Consider the following 21825-nt stretch of genomic DNA (forward strand, 5'->3'; position numbering starts at 1 on the left):
TCATGGTTGCTATTCAAAGCAAGTGGCTGTAAGCTCACTTTCTACTGACAGCTACTATTCTAAATTTCCAAGCTGATACTGGCCACTGAGGTACCTCTCTTCTAATGGATAAACCAAGTAACTTAGCAAAGAGATTTTCAGATATATTTTTCTGGTTTTTGAAAGTTCACCAGCACTGCAGAATCCCCCAGGAATGCATTCAGTTTCTGCTACACGGCCAGCCACCCACGTTTCAAGCAGCATTTAAATCCCAGGTAATGAATCCAGACTGCAGACAGCCCTTTTTCAAGAGCAAGTGATGTGAAAAATGGGCCCTATTTGGTTCTGCTTTATTGAAACCAGAGACATCCCCAAATCAGAGGTATTTAAAACATTTATTAGCGTTAATTGTTGTAGGTTAAATAAAACACAAAAACTACATTTTAGGGCAAAAAATATTATTAGGTATTATACAATTAATATGTAAAACAGAAGGAAAAGTATTAACGGATTGCAGCATCCCATACATGAAGCGAGTGGGTCCAGCCCAGTCAAAGCCCTTATATAAACAAAACAGAGGACAAGTACTTAGAAGGTGATTTTAAACTTACAATTTATCACTGACTGATTTAAATAATTGAGGGTAGGATAGTAAAATATATCATCACTGTACTGAAAAGGTCTGATTATAGTCAGAGTGCTTGCATGTATCATCTATCTAGTAGCACTTATTACCACGTGCCATGAAGGATTAGTGAAGATGAGGGATGATAGGTAACTTTTCTAGGTATTGATACAAACCCATGTTACACTGTAGCACTTCAGAGAGACTCCTGTACCATGAACAAAAATAACCAATTTTGGCGTTTTTGTTTTGCTTTGTGTGTTTTGGGGTGGTTTTTTGGGTTTTTTTTGAGCGTAACTTTATTACTCCTGAGTCCCAATTCTTGGATAATAATGGCCTTTTTTCGATTTCTCAGTCCGCAAGCCATACTTTTTCTTTAATATACCATTTTCATGCATAAGAATGGCAAGTCAACAATTGTACCTATGTGTATCTCCATCTTCTTGCTACCTTTGATCCGCAACTTCAAGTTCATACGGGTGAAATGACCATTAACAAAAAAAAAATGTACTTACAGAATACAATGTGCAGTATATGAGAACCAGACATAGTGAAAAAACACTACACGTCAGCATAACAATATAAAACTGTACTTATATACACACATATATGCAGAGCATATATGAAAACTAGTTCCTTCATAATCTTGTTTTTAAACTAGTTCATGACAAGCCAGAAAATCAAGTCACCCACAACCGGACAGTCACAGTCTTGAGTCACGGTGCAAACAAGCTCCGCCAAACATCCTTGGAACCGCACTTCAGTCCTGCTGCGAGCTCTCTTGAGAAAACCAGTCTCAGACAAATCCAGCACCAGCTGGCCAACCTAGAACTGCAGCTTTATTGTTATTATTACTATTAGAGCAGAACAGCTACAGAGTCAGGTGCTCCTGTACAGTAATTCAGCTTTCCACCAGCCGTTAACTACTAAGAGGAGTTTTGGCTGCTGCTGAAACTTTTTATTCCAAGTTTGGGGTTTTTTGTATTTCATTTTTGTGGCTCTTTATGAAGGGTGGTGGTACTTTCCAAGCAACACAGGCAACAAAAGGAAGCAGTAATCATGAATTTTACATTTGAAAATCAAAATTTTTAAATCCAACCATTCCCTCATTTGAAGAGGCAGGTTAAAGCTGCACTTTAGCTTTGACAAACAGCAGAGGCAACATCATCGTCGAAGGCGAGCCCTGTCTTCCAGAAAAATGTGAGCTGCTCTGCACAGCACAGTAGCCTGTTGTTTTTTCACCTGTGACTTCAGAGTTTCCTGCTGAAGCTCACCGTAACCCAGATCTCAAGAACTTACACAATCAGAATCCTTATTCATTTAAATCTTTTTCTTGCCTAAAAGCAGAATAAGGTGATTTAGATTTGGCCCACTAAATGCAAAAATACCTTTGAGCCTACTTAGCCAGCATTTGAATTTTAAAATCTGCCAGAGATTCACTGTAACAACTTGCAATTTTAAACTTATTATTTTAATACCTAACTCATAAACCTGTTCTGATTCACATACAGCTCAATGGCAGCTGCGAGAGCTGGTTGTTCAAGTCTATTCCATACAGATCAGCATCAATTGCCAGTTCTACCATAAATTAGAGTATACAAGGTACTCACAGAATTATCTTACAAAACTTTCAGACATCTCACTTAAGGTTTGATAAGTTTGGAGATGTCACATTAAAAAAAAAAAAAAGAAATATGCCACAAAGATTTATGAAAGCTTAAAACTCAGTTATGCAAAGCTACTATATGTTGAACTAAAATTTACGACACCTTTAACAACGTGGGTTTGATCTGACCTGTTTTGTTGGTAACAGGTCTAGCCTTTTACTGAGTTTTATTTAGGAAGAACCAGATCTCTTGCAGCATTGGGTCATAGATCCCATAAATTATATGAATATGTGATGTTTATAAGTTTGATGTTTCTTTAGCACTGAAGGCCAGGTTAACCTCGCCCTCCACAGCCAGTTGAAAGAGCCAGGCACCCATGGCAGACCTGCTTGTACTAGGATGGGATGAAATATTCCTTAAAGGAGCCTGTCTCCCTCCCCAGCTATCAACAATGACGACTGCTGAATTTTCACTAAAATAACCCTGGATTATCTGTAAAATAGTTGCTGCAATGAAGCAGCGATGTGGATCATATATCAGCACAGGTGACAATTGGAAGTTTACCTGAAATACCCTTTTCTCATGGTAGCTGTCTATGTATTATCTAAGGGCATATTTTCAAGTATGAGTACTTTCAAAGGAGTCTAAAACATCTGAGGAATGGATTAGATGTGAAAAACCAATGCAGCTTAGATTCTTAGGTAAAAATCCAGTGGGACATTTCCCGCCTATAACTACATCAAACCCTCTGAAGACAAAGAAACATTCCTGTTGATTTCAGCTGGCTCTGTTTCAAGCCCTAATATTTAGTGACATTTTATCAAAGCAATCTCACAACCAAGCAATAAGGTCTGTTTTTAATGTATAAACACGGAAACCCAGCTCTAGCCTGCCTGTTCATGATTTATTTTGGAAAGATATTTTTCCCTTTTGTTGGCTTTTCATAAGTCCCCCAACAAATGCGCAGTGAGGTTAATTTTCCTAATAAGAGAACAAACTAATGTTGTGGAATGCAGGCTGGGCTTTGGTTTCAAAGCCTGCATTCTTACCCTAATTCCAATGAAATTGATGAAGATAAATTCATATTTTATCATCTCAGTCACACACATTCATAAAAGGTGGGAGTGGAGAATGCATAGTTTGACATTTTTTCTAGTTCATAACCACCTATTAGATTTTTTTTTTTTTACACAATGTATTTTCAAGTGCATCAAGCTTCAAAGGTATCATGCAGTGGGTCTTCCATACTGCATCCCCATGTGGGTGAGGAGACTACTCCACAAATTCACAGAATTGCATCGTAAAGAAACACTCTGTTTTATTAGATTCCATCCTTTATCTCCAAATTATATTGTGCTCTCTTAAGCTGTTTTTGAACAGAAATACCATTCTTCCGCCTTGAGGACTCCTTGGAGCACTGCAGTGAGACTACGAAGGAGTGGGGCACTCACTCTCTTTTAGAAACCAGGGAAGTGGCATCTTTAAACAGAGACAACCATGGTCTGGGGCACAGATTTGAAAGAAACTTGGTAAGTAGTGGAGAGTAGGCTGGCATTTTAGATTCTTTTTACATTTTCAGTGATTAATGAAGCCTATGCCCTGGAAAGGGAATCAATCCAGCACAGTGGCTGCCTCTTCACTTCTTTTCAGAGCAGACTGGGAACTGCATGGGGTCCAGCAGTCTCCGTCATGACAACTCCTTCTTTCACATACACAGCACCTCCTGACACAGATTTTGACTTCTAGCCTGTAAAAATTGCACTTGCTCATCCTTTGGATCCACTTTTTTTTCTAGTTAGCAGTGTCAGACCATTTCTTGCTGATGTGTACTGAAAGTAGGAGATGAAGCTACAGATTTAGAAAAACACTTAAGCAGAGTCCAGCTAGAAAGATGGCAGAGAAACTATAATCCAAAATTCAGGTTTTATGGGTTTTTTCCCCCCTATTATTACAGAGAAAACTCTAAAAACATGCCAAGTCCACTTTACAATGTAAGAAGAGAAGTTTTTGGAGCAAATCTAAAATTTTATATAAAAGGATCATCTTCTTATAAAAAAACCCCACACAGTCATTGGCTTAAACAGAGAATCGTAGTACTTTGACATTGTAATTTTGACAGGATATTAGAGAGGATTTTCCAACTCAGTTTTGCAAAATCCCTTTGAAGTAAAGCTTTCTGCTTCTGGTCCTCGCATTATTGCTCATGGGAAGTATTGAAATTGCTGCTTTCAAGATAAGGAGCCAAATCACTGAGATCACAAAGTCCTTCCTCAGTGAAAAAGCAAATGGTGCTGTTTTTCAAGTAAATCTAAAAAGATCAGGTTGGGTCAGCAGCACCGCCTACCCGTCTGTGAAGTCTGCTTTCCAAGTTTGATTGCTCCATTGTTACCATTTTCGTGAGGATCTAAGGGTGGAATTTGCCGACCTGAAACACATGAGGAGACAGAGAATTCAATTCTCCTGATGTAGTAACAACACATGCAGATAACAATTAGGATGATTTAGCGTGTGTAAAGAATTACATCTGTGAAACTTCACCAGAAAACAACCACCTCTTGTGTACCTTCAATCTTTTTCCTTGCATCCTGCTTACAGAAGAAGATTTTCACACTTAAAAAGAAAAAAAAATGAAATATGGCTATTGAGAATGCATGAAGAACACTGAAATTATGTTATCCATGTATTTTTTTTAATTAGTCATCTCACTGAGCACCCTACAACTAAGAAAGAGAAAATTCTCAGCTTTCTCCTAATTCCACTTAAATGGGAATGGTGCTAGTTTAACAAGATCTTGCCTGCCCTAAATCTGCATGGCATTTAGTCCTTGTATACTGGAGTTTTACAAAGCACTAAGTAAACACATGCTGCCTATACTTGAAAAAAGAAAAAAAGTGTTCTTTTCATTTAATCCCTCCCTCCTTTGAGGGGTACCCATGTCTTTCAAGTTGACAGCTTTGATTACTTAACAACACCACCCCCTGCAAACTTTCCTGACATTTTAATCATCTTACAGAGTGATTATTTTAAGTGTTTGAAAGAATTTCAGCCATCACAGTAGAGCTAGAGATCTCTCTCAGGGCAGAAGGCACTGCTCCAAATCCCTCGTCTATGTGCCCTTTTAGTACTGCTGCATCTTTTGTCTAACTGGCTGCCTACTCATGACAACATACAATATGCTTAATAATTAATATTATAAATGGAAAACCAAGATCCTCCCAGGTCCAATCTATCCTCTGTCTCTGGTGTGGGCCTGGCTTTTCCATTAAACCCACTGACTGATCTCTCCATCAATACCTTGGAGAGCTTATGGTCATGGTAACATATCACAGAATCACAGGTTGGAAGGGACCTCAGGGATCATCTAGTCCAACCTTTCTAGGAAGAGCACAGTCTAGACAAGATGGCCCAGCACCCTGTCCGGACGACTCTTGAAGGTGTCCAACGTGGCCGAGTCAACCACTTCCCTGAGGAGATTATTCCAATGGGTGACTGTCCCCACTGTGAAAAATTTTCCTCTTGTGTCCAATCAGAATCTCCCCAAGAGCAACTTGTGTCCATCCCCCTTGTCCTCTCCACGTGACTCCTTGTAAAAAGGGAGTCTCCATCTTCTTTGTAGCTACCCCTTCAGTACTGGTACGTGGTGATGAGATCCCCTCTAAGCCTCCTTTTCTCAAGGTTGAACAAACCCAGCTCTCCCAGCCTATCCTCATATGGCAGGCTTCCCAGTCCTTTGGTCATCTTGGTGGCCCTTCTCTGGACCCCTTCCAGCCTGTCCATATCTTTTTTTCTCATTACCTTGTGATTTGCTGGGACTTTTTTCTGAAGTTGAATCTACTTTCTGTGAATTGATTTCATCTGTAAAACTTGTCCCTAAATTACCTTTGGTCAAGCCCATCAAAATTTCACCTCTCTTAGTCAATCAGTTTTGAACACGCATGCTATACAACAGAAGTGTGACTTTTGAAGCAGGCAGTCTTGGGTGTTTGTACAACTGAATGAGAGAGGGAAAATTCCTCACATTACTAAGCTAAAGATACTGTATTTTGTCCAATAGAGTTAGAAAGAGGTATCTTGAGGGCTGAAGCATGTAAAAGCACTGACATTACAATGCTGCGCTCTATTTAGGTCACTAAAATATCAACTTCACACCCTGCTTACATTATGTTTGGACTTCATATTTGTAAGTGCCCTTCCAAAGTAAAATAAAAAGCAGAATGGGTCGTTATAGACACAGTTATTACATGCATCAGTTCTGTTGGCTTTGTTTGGAGACAAAGAGAATCCACTAATTCTTAAAACTCTAGAGAACATGAAGAACATAGTATCTGTGAGAGGATTTCCAAGAAGGTAACACTGTCACTGTAGAGACCTGGAGAGAACTTCTGCATTACGTACCTACTATTTCCAAAGTGCTTTCACCTCAATCCCAGCTAAACTAAAACCCTATCAATCCCACTCAGAGCACAATGCAGCTAAAAAAGTTGGAATCTACAGACATGATTTACATTACATACCATTAAGCAAATACTTGTAAACATTTGGTTCTTCTAACACTAAGTTTGGAAGAGGAGAGCGTTTAAGCTAGCCTAACTTTCATTTTAGAAGTCCATATTAAACAACCATGTTACCTCTATTTGTTTTTCATCCAGTGTTCCATATTTCTGAGGAGTTTCAGATCTTTTCTACAATGCTCTTAAAGTGTATGCAAAGAGCAGGCAAGCTTATCTTTGGAGCAAAACCGTAGCAGGCTTCAAGGTCAGCGAGCACTTTGTCCAGTTCAGACCAGGACACAACATATGTCGCTAAGAATCACCTTGATTTATTTCATTTCTCAAAACGATAAAAACCACACAGATAACAACTACAAATAATAAAGAGAAAAAAACCTTTAGACATAATACTTGCTGATTAGTTATTCTGGCCTTTGATCTTAAGTACTGTTTGTCATTAACTAGCCATGTTTTCTGCTGTTTGGACACCCCCCTTGAATTCAATACAAGCAAATAAAGCTTTAAACAGTCTAAAAGTTTTTCAAGGTTGAGAGTATTTTTTTCAGTAGGTGAGTTTTCTCTCACTTGTTATTTCTCTTATTACCAGATTTATTAAACCGTCAAGTTAAATCGTTTAGTAACAAGACTTATCCCTGCCCAGGCAACTTTTACCATCTGACGTGCAGTTGACAGGAGTAATTTTCTTGGAGCGTAAAACTCAGTTGAACACCTGAGAACCAGCTCCACAGCAGGTAATAGAGAGATTTTTCACCAAGGGTCGGGGGAAGTGGATAAAAATATGCAGTCAGAAATCTGTTTGACCAACTGTCTCTCCCTGGGCCTCCTTGACAGCTAGTCTCACAGCAGTCACTGTAGCAGAGAAGGGTTTAAGCAGCAGAACACTACTAAGGATGAGCAGTGAAATGCTAAGCCTGCATCACCCTTCTTCTAAACCAGCTCAATCGCTACTGCTACCTAAAAGCACCATGATCATTGTATCTGGTCATTCAGCTCTTGACAAATATGGCATCGATATTGCTGACACCAACTCAAATATAGTTGGTACTGAGCCAGGATCAACAGAGGTCATAAACAAAATTAATTTCAGAAAGTATATACTAATTTAAAATGTGTATCTCACTGGCATACATAGTCTCTATTCCAAAGTGATAAAAAATATCCCTGTATTAGATAACCTACAGCATTGTTAATTTATGCTATTTCTTTCATGCAGTTGATGTCAGAAAGAAGCAGTAGTGCCCTGACATCCAGCCCAGGAGTTCTCCTGCTGAAGAAATAAATACATTAAGGCAATTCCTCTTCAAAATGATGACTGCTCTGTTAAGACAGAGTCAGCTCAAAAGGTCCATGAGAGACTGGAATCTTCTGTTGCTTAACTTAAAGATGACAAACTAGACCACAAAGAGAGTCTTTTCTCCGTTTTGCAGGACACAACTAGCCAGCTTGCCAAAGACCACCAACAGCACATCTTAGGATTCCAGATGAAACGGTCAATCGCACAGAGAAAACCAGACGCACATACATTTATCTAAGAACTCTGCAGCTGAACTGGTGAAATGAGGAACTTAGGGATACGCCGTTACTTGAGACAGTATAAAGTTCCACATGGTTCCCACTGCTGATATTTCTACAGAGTGAGGTCAATTGATTGAAATTTGAAAATTAGGTTTTGCACTTGTATTAATTAAATATCTGATCATATATTTTGGTTTCATTTCAATAATGATTAGACCATGTTTCACAGATTTTGTACAACAAAACTGTTTGTAAACATGCACCTCTACACATTCCTACAGAGGTCTTGGTGTCCTCCATGATCTCAGTCCAGTAAATACTCCATGGTTTGTAAAATAATAAGTGTCACAAGAGACTGATCAAATGTAGGGTTACGGAAATTGTCATGGTTCTGAAGTGAACCATCCAGGTTAACAGGTGGGAAGCACTAAATCAATTGCATCTCCTCCTATCTGGCATGTTTGAGTTGGGCTGAGGTAGTCCAGGACGAAGGTCAGAGTCGTCTCCAAGGCCTGGCAGAGTCCCTACTCCTGCTATTGAATCTGAGACTTGTTAATGTAAAGAGATTAATCAGCACTCTGGGAGCTGTGGTTCTGAGAATGCTAGAGGCAAAGCCATTGGGAAATGCGAGGGTGGGACAAGAGGTAAACAAAATGGGAAGGGAGGAAAAGAATGGAGCAGGGAAGCATGAGAGACAACAGGGGCTGGGTGACACCTCTGCAAGCAGAACTTGAAGGCAGGCAGATGGGGATTGCTCTGCTGCAGCTGGAAGCAGGATGCATCATCACAGTAATAAAAATCTGCTGTCTTTGTTCCTTTTTGATCGCAATGCTCTGGTTATAAGCTGTGACATCCGCTAGCTCAGAAAAATCAGCCTTGGAGTTGGGCTTTTTGGTTTTGTTTGGTTTTTTAACATTAAACTGGTTTCATTACTGACCTGTATAAGACTGCCTGAAAGGCTGAAAATAGCCTTGAAGTTGAGCGTAAGGAAGAAACTCAACTGGTTACCATGCTGACAAAGGGACAAACACAACAGTGCACTGAACAGATACTCATTCAGTGTGTAATGGAAAAGAAAACAGATATGATGTGATCAACCTGAGCTGGCATATCCAGATGATTAAGTCCAAGTCCAAAAGAAGCACAGTCCTAATATGTAACACAACTACAACAATTCTGCTAATGGTAAGAGGCAAGACATCATAGCACTGCACAGTGGCTTTCTGTGCCTTTGTCCCGTCTGTTCATTGTCTGAAAATCATGTACAACTTAATTTTTTTCAGGGGACTGAAGGAAGGGGAGATTTTTGTTAGTGCAGGATGTGAAATCCATTTCACTTAGCTCCAGAGAGAGCAGCGGCCTGACAGCTGCTGCAGCAGCCTGATGATGGGACTGCTGTGGCTCACCTGAGAAAAGGCAGACTTTTTCGAGTAGTGGCACAACAGCTATACAATGGCCAGAACCTCAGCCTAAAATTGGTGGCTGTATCGCAGCAAGGTGAGCCGCTGCAAAACATTGCTCTCTATAAACCTCATTAATAAAGCACAGAGCACAACCATCTGTGAAGATATGGCAGAATGAAGCAGGCACATCTTATCCAACAGTTCTGGCATTTGCATACAAGATTCTTCCTGTACCTGTAGGACTTAGAACAGTCACACTTCTTATCTCCCCAAAATTCTTTTATCCTTTGAAACCAGTTTCACTGGTATTTTAGAAGTTCCCTATATCTCTCACATGGTTTCTAAAGCTTGGCCCACTAGTCAGTCTCTAGCTTCTCTTTCTTCCCCATACTTGGAATAAAGAAGGATTTCCCCAACTGACAGAGACGACTGCTTGTTTACTTCATGTTTGAAGTTTCCATGCAAGGTAGCATATACTTACAATAAAGGATATTCCATAACTAAACATAGTTAAGTTGCAATTATTTGAGTATTTCTAATAGCATAGCTAATAGCATCTCCCTGCAAGAAAAAAGAGTGGGTTTTTTTTAAAGCAAAAGCATAGATTGCTGACACAAGTTCTTGCTGGGGAAGCAGCAATACAAGTGAGTTTTGCCCATTTAATTAAAATCTGCAGAGGGAAAAAAACCCACCAAGATTTAAATCTCACATGCATCAAAGTAAACAACAGAATTCTAATGACTTTAATTACTAAGAGATCCAACCTTGATCTGAGGTCCTGCTGTAATTAACTTTGGGCTGCTTTGATTTATTTACTAGTTTATGTTGAAGAGCTCTCCTATGATTGGAGAGAAATCCAGGACCTCACAAATTTAACTCTAACAGCAGTCCAAAGGCCAGGAAGTTTTAGAAAAGCTTAGAGAAGAACTAATCCTAGAAATACAGGGAGCATAAACTGTAAAGAATATAATCTCAAATACTTGTAGGTTTGGGCAATGTTCTTCCATCCTTTCACAGCAGGTGAACATGCCCTACAAAAATTCAGTTATTAACTTGGGCTGCCTTAAAAATGGCATGTGTTGAATTGCTTTGCAACATAAATGTAACTTGCTTTTCTTAAAATGTCTTTCATAGACCTTTTTACAGTAGTTCACAGATATCCACACATCAGCAGGTAACAGGATGAAAAACACCAAACCCGTCTTCCACGAAGCTCAAAAATAGTCCATCTGCAATTCCACCCATCTGAGTCCATTTGAGTCAGCACAAACATCAAATGTCCACTGGAAAGGATGCCTCCCCCCTCCAGCGACAGACATTTCACACATTCCTCTCTAGTTTGTCCATTATACAGCTGGTTAAACTGTAAACTCTAGAGGTTGGGTCTGTTTTTTTTTCATCTCCCAGTATTTCTAGGAAACAAGTATTTGGGTTACATTAAATATTCAAATATTTGAGCTGCTGGCAGAGCACCAGGAAATCAATAGCTTCATACATTTATAACTGAGCATTTACCACATGAAAGGTTGTATACCGAGACAGAAACTCTCTGCTCTAATTAGGATGCCTCATCTAGGAAGAACATCCTTATCTGGGTTTTTAAACATCAGCCTGTCTCTCCTTCTCATAGTACTAGCATCAGTGAGACCGAGCGTGCTAACAACTCTTTACACACTTTCTGTAGAGACTCTGATAATTCCTCACCTCCCTCTCACCCTTGACAGAAGATGCTGAAATGCTTCAATCTTGCCCCCTTTGGTAGCACACCAATCTCCAACATTTGCCAGACTTCAAAAAAAAAAAAAAAAAAGCATGCTTGTCATTTACTTTTTTATTTAAGCACAAGTTTATTTCATATTTCACTTGACTCAGTATTCTTTAGCAGCTTACTTGTCCCACTGCCTGTTTACCTTTGGACCTACTGATGCAGACTGGTATTATCCTGGGAGGTACAGTCTCAGCTCTATCATTCACAGAGGATGGCTTTTATGTAATAATCTCTTTCCTATCTGGGGCACCTTCACAGTAAGGTAACAGGCAATACACACGCTGAAGAGAAACAGCTGGGCGTGTACTAGATTTGAATAAGTTAACTAAGGCTTATTTCAGTTGTTAAATGATCAGGTGTCTGAAAATTGCAGGGGTGTGATTGCTACTAAATGACAGTACACTTGGGGCAGCTTGTTTAGTCGTTGAAAACCAGCCAGTTTTAATGGGTAAGCTGCCTTCCCAGGTACAAGCAGTGGTCAGTGGACTAAAGCCTCACAATGAAGGGGCAATACAGAACTGGTATGACCCCCTGCATAGACACAACTTTATACTGTATTATACTGCTATCGTATAATACATTCCTGGCATATTTGCTGCTGCTGAAGTATAAACCAGCAACAAGGAGCTGCTGTGCCTATGATTCTTCTAAGGCTGGGAATAAAATATCATTAACATTTGGTCCTATAAACACTCAGCTATTAAAAAAGAACTACTGGAACTTATGAAAAACTTACGCCCTTTTTATGTCAAAAACCTTTCAAGAAAGACATTGGGAAAATTTCAGCCCAAGTGGGGAATATACAACTGTACTGAAAATATTATTTTGTTGTTTACAGAGAAAAAAAATAGCCACATGATGTTTTACAATCACAGCAAGCCTTCAGTCGGCTGCTGCTAAATGTAACCAGGGTAAGTGTAGTGGCTTGCCACCTGAAATCACAGGGGTACAGCAGACAGCCAGGAGCTGTATCCCGTTACACAGCTCAGTGAAAACTCTCCAGCACAGAGGACACCAACTTCACTGACTCTTGTGCTCAGTCTGCCACTTCAGCCTTATTTACCTGAGTACACTGACTGCAGAATCCCCCTCCTGCCAGATTTGCCCCATCTTCAAAAAATCAGAAACTTTGACCGATTCTAGACTTTCACTTCTTGTATTTTCTTGAGAAGAATTAAGGACAATGGATTTGTGTTGAGACTGTTATTAAGAGATCCCTCAAAGCAGTCAAATCCTCAAATCCTGAGAGAAACTAATTTTTAAAAATGTTTTAAAAATAGTGTAATATAATAACCTTAGAAATGAAGTGGTCTGTCTATAATCTCTACAATTTTTCCAAGATTTATCTGGTTGTCAGCAAAACATCCCAGTTCCCCTTTTATTTTCCACCTTCTTTGTATCATTATGTTGAGTAATTTTTTCCCATTATACTATTTCACTCTGTTCACAACATTTTCCCTGGAAAAGAGACAGTTTATAGACACCTTAAGAAGGAAAAATTATTATGTTAAAATACCCCTGGGAAATGAAAAGCATAAGCAAGCAGGAGGTAAAATTTTAATTAAATTAAAATCTAGTCTACCCTTTACAGTTTGGGGTATCAATTTCAAGAAGGTTTTTAATGAAGAAATTGTCCACACATGTTGGAACATCCTTTCAAATGCAGGCTGTAAAATAGGCAATACATACAGTCTACCTTCAAGATCCAAGGTAAACAAAAGCTGCTGTCTCCCTATTCAGAGGCTGGGGAACTGCACCATGCCCTTCTACAGCAGCACAAAGGGCACGAACTCTCAGGCAGCGTGAAAGCAAAACTAAAGCTGCAGCATGACTTCTAGGGCAAATAAAATTAGTCAACAGGGTAGAAGGCACGGCTACAGAGCGACTTCATACACTGAAATGGCAAAAATGCTGCTGTGCAACTTGGGCATAAACAAACTTCTTTGGAAACTGCACAACGACTGAAGTGGTGTAAAACATCAGGAAGTTATCCATACCCTCTGCGCAGTCACAATCTTATTAATTAATTCTCCTGCTAATTAAGCATTTTTCACTTGGTTTCCATTATATTTCTATAAACACACACTACCAATTCTCTCCTTTCTCTCTGCTGAGTACTTGATAAGGTCACGAGTACATCCACTGAGACCAAATATTTCTATATATAGAAATAATTGCCTGTGGAATTAAGTGCACTTGCCTGGGTATCTAGTTCATACTAAACTTAATTTAGTTGATTTTCCTCGTCTATTATAACCATTATTAGGGACAGCGTATGCTGCCAGCTGCAGCATTGCCTATCAAAAACGGAAACTAATTATCTAATTACGTGGCAAGGATGAGTTCCTCTGCGAGAACATTCACAACCATCAGATGCAGACAATGTAGTAAACTATCACGAGGAAGAACTGGTTCCTCCAGACAGCCATGTTACACATTCCTCCTTTTTTAAAGGAGATAAAATAAAGGTAGCGTCTTCTAGGAATATCGGTTCTCACTAACCATTTCAAACACAGCCCATGCAAGCAAAGGAAACACCTGAGCAGGCCCCATCTCAGGCAAAGTGTGGTAGATAATATGAGCTGATTATGAATATGTGAAATAAAATAAAGACTTAAGGGAAACAAAGTTGAGTTTCTGGGCATGCTGTCTCCTAGACCTCTGTACCCCAAAACATGATTTTGGGAGAGGAGGAACCACCAGTAGTGGAAGAAGATCAAATCATAAAGCTCTTAAGAAATCTCAACCCACACAAGCATGAGAATGCTGAGGGACCAAGCCGATGTCACTGCAAGGCCATTCTTTACCATCCCTATTGTTTTTGAAAGGTTGTGGAGAATGAGGGCCGTCTGCTACAACTGAAGAAAGGTGAATGTTATACTTGTCTTCAGAAAAGGCAATAACAAGCCGTGGATCTACAGGCTGGTTAGCCATACTCTGCTTCCTGGGAAACCATATAGCCAATCCTCTCAGAAGCCACTTCTGAGCACATGAAGGTGAAGAAGGTGACTGGGACCAGTCAGCACGAACTTACCAAGGATAAACCATGCCCGTCCAACCTGGTTGCCCTAAATGATAGTATGATGGATCTGTGATTGAGGGAGAGCATTGGATGTCATCTACCTTGACTTTAGCAAGGCTTTTGATACTTTCTCCTACAGCACCCTGGTATATCCAAGTTGGGCTGTTATAGTCTAGATAGGCACACGGTTAGCTGTGTGAAAAAAATTGACTGGATCATCAGACTTAAAAGGCCAGTGGTTATCATTATGTATGTACCTGTAGGCCAGTTACAAGTGGAGTAACCTTGCTTACTACCTTTCATCAGTGGCCTGGAGGAGGAAAAAACATGCACCCACTTCAGCCCTCAGATGATCCCCAACTCAGTGGTGCATTCAATACCCTTGAGGGCAAAGCTGCTGTTCAGAGGGCCTTAGGCTGGAGGGACAAATGGGCCAACAGGAACCTCAAGTGGTTCACAAAGGACAAATGCCGGCTTGTGGGAAGGAAGGGCCCCTGGTTATGAGACAGGCTGATGACTGGCTGCCTGGGAAGCAGCTCTGACAAAAAGGACCTGAGGGCAGTAAGCTGAGCATAAGCAAGCAGCGCACCCTGGCAGCAAAGATGGCCAACAGCACCCTAAGTCACACCAACAAAAGCCAAGCCAGTAGATCAGGTGAAGTGGTTAGCCTCTTTTAGATAGGGTCTAACACAAGCTGGGTAATGCATCCAGCTTTGTGCCCCACAATACAAGAAAAATGTTGACAAACTGGTGCAAGTTCAGAGGAGGGCTACCAAGACAGTCAGAGGGCTGGAGCACTTGCCCTGTGAGGAAGGGCTGAGGAAATGGGGCCTGTTCAGCCTGGAGATGAGATGGCTTTGTGGGGACTGCAAAGCTGCCTGTCAGTACCTATGGCGAAGGATGCTAAGAAGACAGAGCCAGGCTTTTTATTGAGGTGCATCCAGGACAACAAGCAATGGTGGCCATGAACTGATCAGGAGAGGTTCTGATTTGGTACTCTGAGGGGGATGCCACTGTGAGGACTATTTAAACACTGGGCCTGGCTGCCCAAGAAAGGTTGTGGGACCTCTGCTCTTGGGCCCAGCCAGACAATGGCCCGAGCAACCTGGTCTGAATTCACTATTAAGTCCGCTTTGAGCACGAAGTGGGACTGAAGGTCTCCTGAGGTCCCTTCCAGCCCCCAATTTTTTTCCCACTTGTAATCAGAGACCAAAACTGGAACACCTAGAAGGCAAACTGAACAAGACTTTTTTCCTTCTCCTCATGACGAATGTTAGTCTCATCTTGTTTAAAAGACCTGGAGAGAAAATATGGGTTTTTTTTAAAGCGGATTCCACTGCAACGACTATTTTCTGCTTATCATAGCACTCCAGGCACATTTCTCAATGTTTAAGTTTCTATCAACATGATGATAAGATCAACAGTATTGCCTCTACAGCAGGCTTGGTCTGAAACAGTTGATGTGACCCAGGTCACGATTTATATATTGATTTAGAAGGAACAGGCTTACCCCATATCTACTATCTACTATGTTTTGCTATGGTGTATTCAAAGTTATTATTAGTTTACATCTGCATAAACAGCAGCCATACTACTGGCCCAGTGGATTTCTTGATGTCCTTGGGAAAGAAGTTTTTAGACCTGAAACAGACAGCTATTTTCAGAAGACCTCCAAACAATCACAAATAAGTAAATAAATAGAGAGCGAGCACATTTACTTACTTATTCCTTGAAAAAGTTCTTCAATGTTAACAGCATTCTTTGCACTGGTTTCAACAACAATTGCACCTATAGATTCTGCATATTCTTTGGCATCCTTCATAGGAACCTCCCTAAAAAAAAAAAAAATTTTTTTTTTTAAATTTAATTTTAGGGGAAAAAAAAAGACGATGACCTCAAACACACAGCCTAATCAGATTGATCTGCAGATTTCTTGGAATTGCTGATGAATCTGTGCCTTGAAAAAATGAAGACAATTTAACTGACAATCCCATTTGTTTTTTAAACTTGACTCCAATAAGAAAAGCCTTAAAACACTAGAGAAAAGACATACAACCCTGCTGATCCAGGCAGCAACCAGCACTGCCCACACCAAATGTTCAAACAAGATAGGGTACAACTGTTGTGGAAGAAAACGCTAACAGCATCACAGGCCTAAATGTTTGTAAGCAGCAAGAAAACAAGAGATTCTGAAAGAAATATGAAAGCCACTGACTCCGAGCACGTTGGCAGGAGCAATCTGGGAGTGCCAGATTCACTGGAGGAAGGCCACCGTTCTGTGCCATGTCACCAAAGTGACACCATCTTAAAATCACTGGTAGAACATCCTAATTTTGTAGCCAACACTTCATACGCGAAAAGCTGGTAAATGTAGTTTACAACACGCAAAAGACCTCTGCTTCAGACACAAAGCAAGCCCCACACTGCCTGAGCCAGGTGGCAAAGCTGAATCTGCCCATGTCCACCGCTGTCTGTAACCACTGCTATTCCTGATTTTTGAGCAACAGCTCAGAATCAGAGACTGAAAGTGCTAACAGGCACCCGAGGTGCACCCGGTCAGAGGAGCGCATGTTGAAACACCAGACTGCCAGCACTATTTTTCTTCCATTTGTTCAAGACATCAACTGGTGTGTTTTGTGTGGCTTTATAGCTGTCTGTTGCACATGCAGAATTTGAACCAACTCCTTCACCCCACAGCTCCGATGTACCAATCTAGAGACTCCTAGTCCATTACTTCCTTCTTTGTGTTACATGTCTTTTTATTGCAGAAGGCACAGGGAAGGCAGCATTCCCCTTACTATTTCTGAAATGGCACCTTGGCCTTTATTATGAAAGGTACCACCATCTGCAGATGGCCCTGAAGATAAGAAAAAAGGAACTTAGCTGTGTAACATAATATTCAAACAACAGTAAAGGAAGAAATTTGAGACCATACCGTTATGTAATGAAGACTTCCAACTTGCTGTAATTTAGTTGAGAAAGCAAACTTCAGGAATCAAGGAAAAGGTAAAACAGTAGCAAGTGACAATATTCCAAGGAAGCGTCACAGAACTTCTTAGCCTTCTCTGATAATGTTTCTAAAGGGAAGCCTATAAATGTCCACAGCACGTGGGCAATAAGCATCATGACGTCCAGCGCTATTGACACCAAGAAGGCTGCATACATCAAGTAGAGTTATCATAATCTGGACGTCAAGATTGCTAAGATGTGACCTTGTCAAAAGGAAAAAAAAGTACAAATGCTTGAACTCTAAACCGAGACATGAATATACGCAAGATGGGGTGAAGAGGGAAGAAGGCAAGAACCATCAGTGGAGTGCTGACAAGGTGTTATTCCAGGGCTATGGGGAAAGTTAGAGGAACACCTCATCTGAAAGATGTCAATTATTTAGTTTTATCCTTTCTAAATCATTCTATTGATTTAATCCCCCTTGAGATTTTCTGAATAATTACTGAATTAAAAAAAACATCCTGGATGCACAGAGGGAAGATCTGAGCAGGAAATCCTGCTGACTTCTCTTAATCAAGGATCTGGCAATTTCCAGTGAACACAACTTGTTAAGAAGGTGCATCATATTTTTAGGGAGGAAAACACTTCTTAGTTGCTGTTATGACTACTGACTTCTATAATGCTCAAAAGATATTTTGGACACTTATAACATCTTAATATTGAAATCTCAGCTTGTGTCTTTGAAACTACTTTTTAATGACCTGTCAGAAGGAAAAGTTTATTACTATTAAAAGTATGCCAAACACTCAACAGTACTAGAGTTGACAGTACTATAACAGAGATGAGGATTTATACTAAACAAAATTGCCTGTCTACATGTAGAAATTCCTTCGAAGTGGAAAAGAAATTTCCTTCAAATGCCAAAAACTGCCTATTAACGACACTGAGAAAAGCGGCATGACCCCCGAGTGTCCCAAATCCATCTTGGCAGCTCAAAACCAAATTTTAGATACTAAATGAGGAGGGTAACATAGTCAGTGATTATGAGAGATAGTGGCAGTCTTTTCCCAGAGGAAAATAATAAGTTCATATTGCTTCCATTCATTCCTCCTTACATTCTCTCCTACAGTCACAGAGGTGGTAGAATCAAATCAACTTGGACCTGGTCAGCTTGTCTTCTTTTGCTTCTATTCACATAGGTCTTAAAAGCAGCTGTCTCTAATACCCAGCAAAACATCTGCCAGTAGTTCTTCAAAACCAAAGAGAGATGCCAAAAATGCATCAGACAGCAACTTGCTCCCATGTGCTCACATAATCTTATTTTTTAATTCTCTGTGCCCAAAGGCATATGTATTTTCTACTCATTGGAAACAATCTGATAAACTGGTGACACATTTCACCTAAAATCATTTTTACTGAAGTCAGTCTGAAGACATAAAGCAGCCAGAGAACAGATACAGCTGCATGTATTGCATAAACAATCAGATTGCTGGAAGAACTGTGAAAACATATCATGTCCAATATAGTCTGCTCTCTATTTGTCCACCAAAATCTCTTTAACTGGACATCACTGAATGACTTCAGAAAGAGAAAAGGCTGGGGCATGTCAAAATCATAACAGCATTTTAAAAAATAAAAAACAAACTCGAAATTGTTCACAATTAAAAAAATAATAAGATACATTAGATCACTGAGGACAATGAGCACCATGCAAACACCACAACATTTTGTGCACGGAAGAGCTGTACTTGCTGAATAGCAGAAAGAAACAGATGATCAGGAATCAGTAAACAACAGGTAGCATTTGAGAAGAATGTGGTGGGAAGATCACAGTCACTCTGTGAGGAACCCCAGTATTCTCCCAACACTTCTGTGGTGCAGGTTTTCTTTCATCCTCGAGTTAACCTGCCTCCGCTCCGGTGGAACAGTATTTAAAATCTTGCTGCCATGGCAAATGCTACCAAAAGCAGGGGGCGGGCTGGTTATGAATTCATCTGCTATTAGTGTCACTTGTCACAATGTCCAAAGTTATTACCCTTGATTTAATCAGGTAGTTGTATTGCTGGGAAAAAAGTTTCAATTTAAAGTGACTCTCAGGGGAACTGAAAACTCCAGTCTGTGCTGTTTTTTTGATTTATTTTTTATAATTTTCCTTTCCTCTGTTTTTTTCTACCTCACATTTGGAAACCTTTGGTTTTGTATTATAGGACTCATCTTCACCATGTTGACAAGCATATCGCAATATCGAGTAGGAGATGCCAATATACTATCTGTCCCCCTGATTCTTAGCCCAACAGAAACCAGCAGTCTTCTAGCATCAGGGCTTGTCCAGGTCTTACAGAAAGCAGTGACTCACAGTTTTGTGTTGGTTAATGGCTGACAGGGGCAGGGGGAGACAAAAATCTGCCAAACAAAACCAAACCAAAACAAACCCAACACAGTTTGGTTTTGGAAGTACTGCATTGCTTAAGTAGGTTATACATGTGCTTCAGGGCTTTGGTGAACCTGGGCCAAAGTAATGGTTATAAAACAACAGGGGGATATATTTGGACAATCGTGGGAGCCTGTGAGGTCCTAAAAGGAAAGCACCATATACGGCCATGGGGTCTATACTCATCTTTGACGCAAGAAGTAACAGAGTGTCATGGACTGACACATAAGATCACTACCGTACAGCAGAATGTGCTTCCACTTCCCAGAAAGAATGTGAACCCATACTAGAGCTAACAAGCAGAAGAGTGACTGTAGCTTCACTCTCATCCCAAATAGCATCATCTTGGCTCTTCTGCAGGAGGGCACATTCAACCCTCCCCTCTTTTACCCACGAAATTCTTTGCTTCACATGGGTGACATAAATTTTACTTGAGGTTACAGTCCTAAAAACAACAAAAATATACCTTCTACATCCAGTATTATGGGACAGTTTCAGTTGTTGCAAAGCACAAAGTACAAGTTCTCAAAGCTGCTCTGTGAATAACATTATTCTACCTCAGGCCTACCCTTCTAGCTTTACATTGCTGGTTTTGCTCATCACTTAATACATCTGCACCTTTAACATGAATGGAAGGAGGAAAAAAAAAGTAATACCTTTCCATTCCAGTGATTTAGCAGCTAAAGGGTCTAGACTGTACAAATACACAGAAGGGCAGTAAAAGAAAGGTTAAAAAAAAGGAGTATATAATTCAAGTTGTGCTGCCGCTGGTAACATTATACACTGGAAAGACCACTGGTGTTAGGGAAGACTCAAGACAGCTGACCAAAATGATATACTATTATAACAACAACAAATTAGTTACCTGAAGGAAGAAAATTATATAGTTACTGCAATCCAAGCAACAATAAAAATGGATGTCTTACCTGATATCAGAAAGATCACATTTGTTTCCAGCGATGGCCATTACAATGTTTTCAGGACCATGTTCTTTTAGTTCTTTCACCCATTTCTTCAAAGTATGAAATGAATCCTAAGTCAGAGAAATCACAAATAAGCTAGCAGCCTACTCTCCATTGGTATACTTACTTATTTTTCTAAAGTTAGAGGAAGACAATATTAACAGTATGAATGCAATAATAATTTTATAGATCACAAGACCAGAAGACGACCACTGTATCTGTGTAATCTGCTTTTCAAGCTTTAGGTCATAAGACTTCCTCAAATTAAATCTTGCTTGAACTTGGACACTTCTCCCTTTGTCCACACTCAAAGCAGCACCAAATATTTATCTTAAATTTTCCAGTGATGAAGAAATTACCACGGCTATTTTAAGTTTGGCTAGTAGCTAGTTTCCTTCACTTTTAATGTGAGCTTCATTTGTCTAATTTCAACTTCTACCTGGTGGATTACTATCTCAACGACCATCATATTTTCAGTAACATCCAAGAGGTTTCAGTGACGCCCTCGGCCCTGCACTTCTGTATCTGTGACCTGGTAAACCTCAACTTACTCATAAAACCAAAGAGAGAGGTGACTATTCACTTGCTTTTTTCCCTCCAAGTACAAAATTCAGTAACTTTTTGATGCTACATACCTTTTAAGAGTAAATTTCCTATTTCTTCACACTAATGAACTGAGAGCATTAAAATCACTTGTGTTCCTAGAGATTCTAATTATAATGCATCATTGGAATTACTACTGAAACTCAAAGTAAGCTCCCAAATATATTATAAATCATTTTTTCCCCTTCAGAAATGCACATAAGAGCTATGTCTAAATCAGCGATGGCTGTATCGGTATCACTGAAGGGAGAGCACTACCAGTCATTTGGGAAAAAACATCTGTTCTGCTCTGATGGTCAACACTGAATATTAAGCATCAGAAAGTGGAATACACATTCACCCTCCTCTCCTATTTTCCCCTCTTTATAATATTTCCTTATTAGCCCCTTGCGCTGTTCCACATAAGCTTAGAAAAAGGCTGCCAAAACAAAATTCCATTCTTACAATGCA

At 40.0% G+C, this 21825-nt stretch overlaps 1 protein-coding gene across 2 annotated transcripts in view; it reads right to left on the reverse strand.

Annotated features, from left to right (window-relative positions):
* Window positions 1-355: 355 nt before the first annotated feature.
* RAB31 (RAB31, member RAS oncogene family) overlaps window positions 356-21825 on the reverse strand; it is a 63323-nt gene continuing 41853 nt past the window's right edge. For both annotated transcript variants that reach the window (XM_075084691.1, XM_075084690.1), the window contains exons 5-7: window positions 20737-20843; window positions 16153-16262; window positions 356-4636 (exon numbers count right to left, since the gene is read on the reverse strand). In XM_075084691.1, the coding sequence (XP_074940792.1) occupies window positions 4539-4636; window positions 16153-16262; window positions 20737-20843 (315 nt within the window). In that variant the 3' untranslated portion in view covers window positions 356-4538. The remainder of the gene's footprint in view (window positions 4637-16152; window positions 16263-20736; window positions 20844-21825) is intronic.

Source organism: Phalacrocorax aristotelis, chromosome 2, assembly GCF_949628215.1.
Source record: "Phalacrocorax aristotelis chromosome 2, bGulAri2.1, whole genome shotgun sequence".
NCBI classification, from domain to species: Eukaryota; Metazoa; Chordata; class Aves; order Suliformes; family Phalacrocoracidae; genus Phalacrocorax; species Phalacrocorax aristotelis.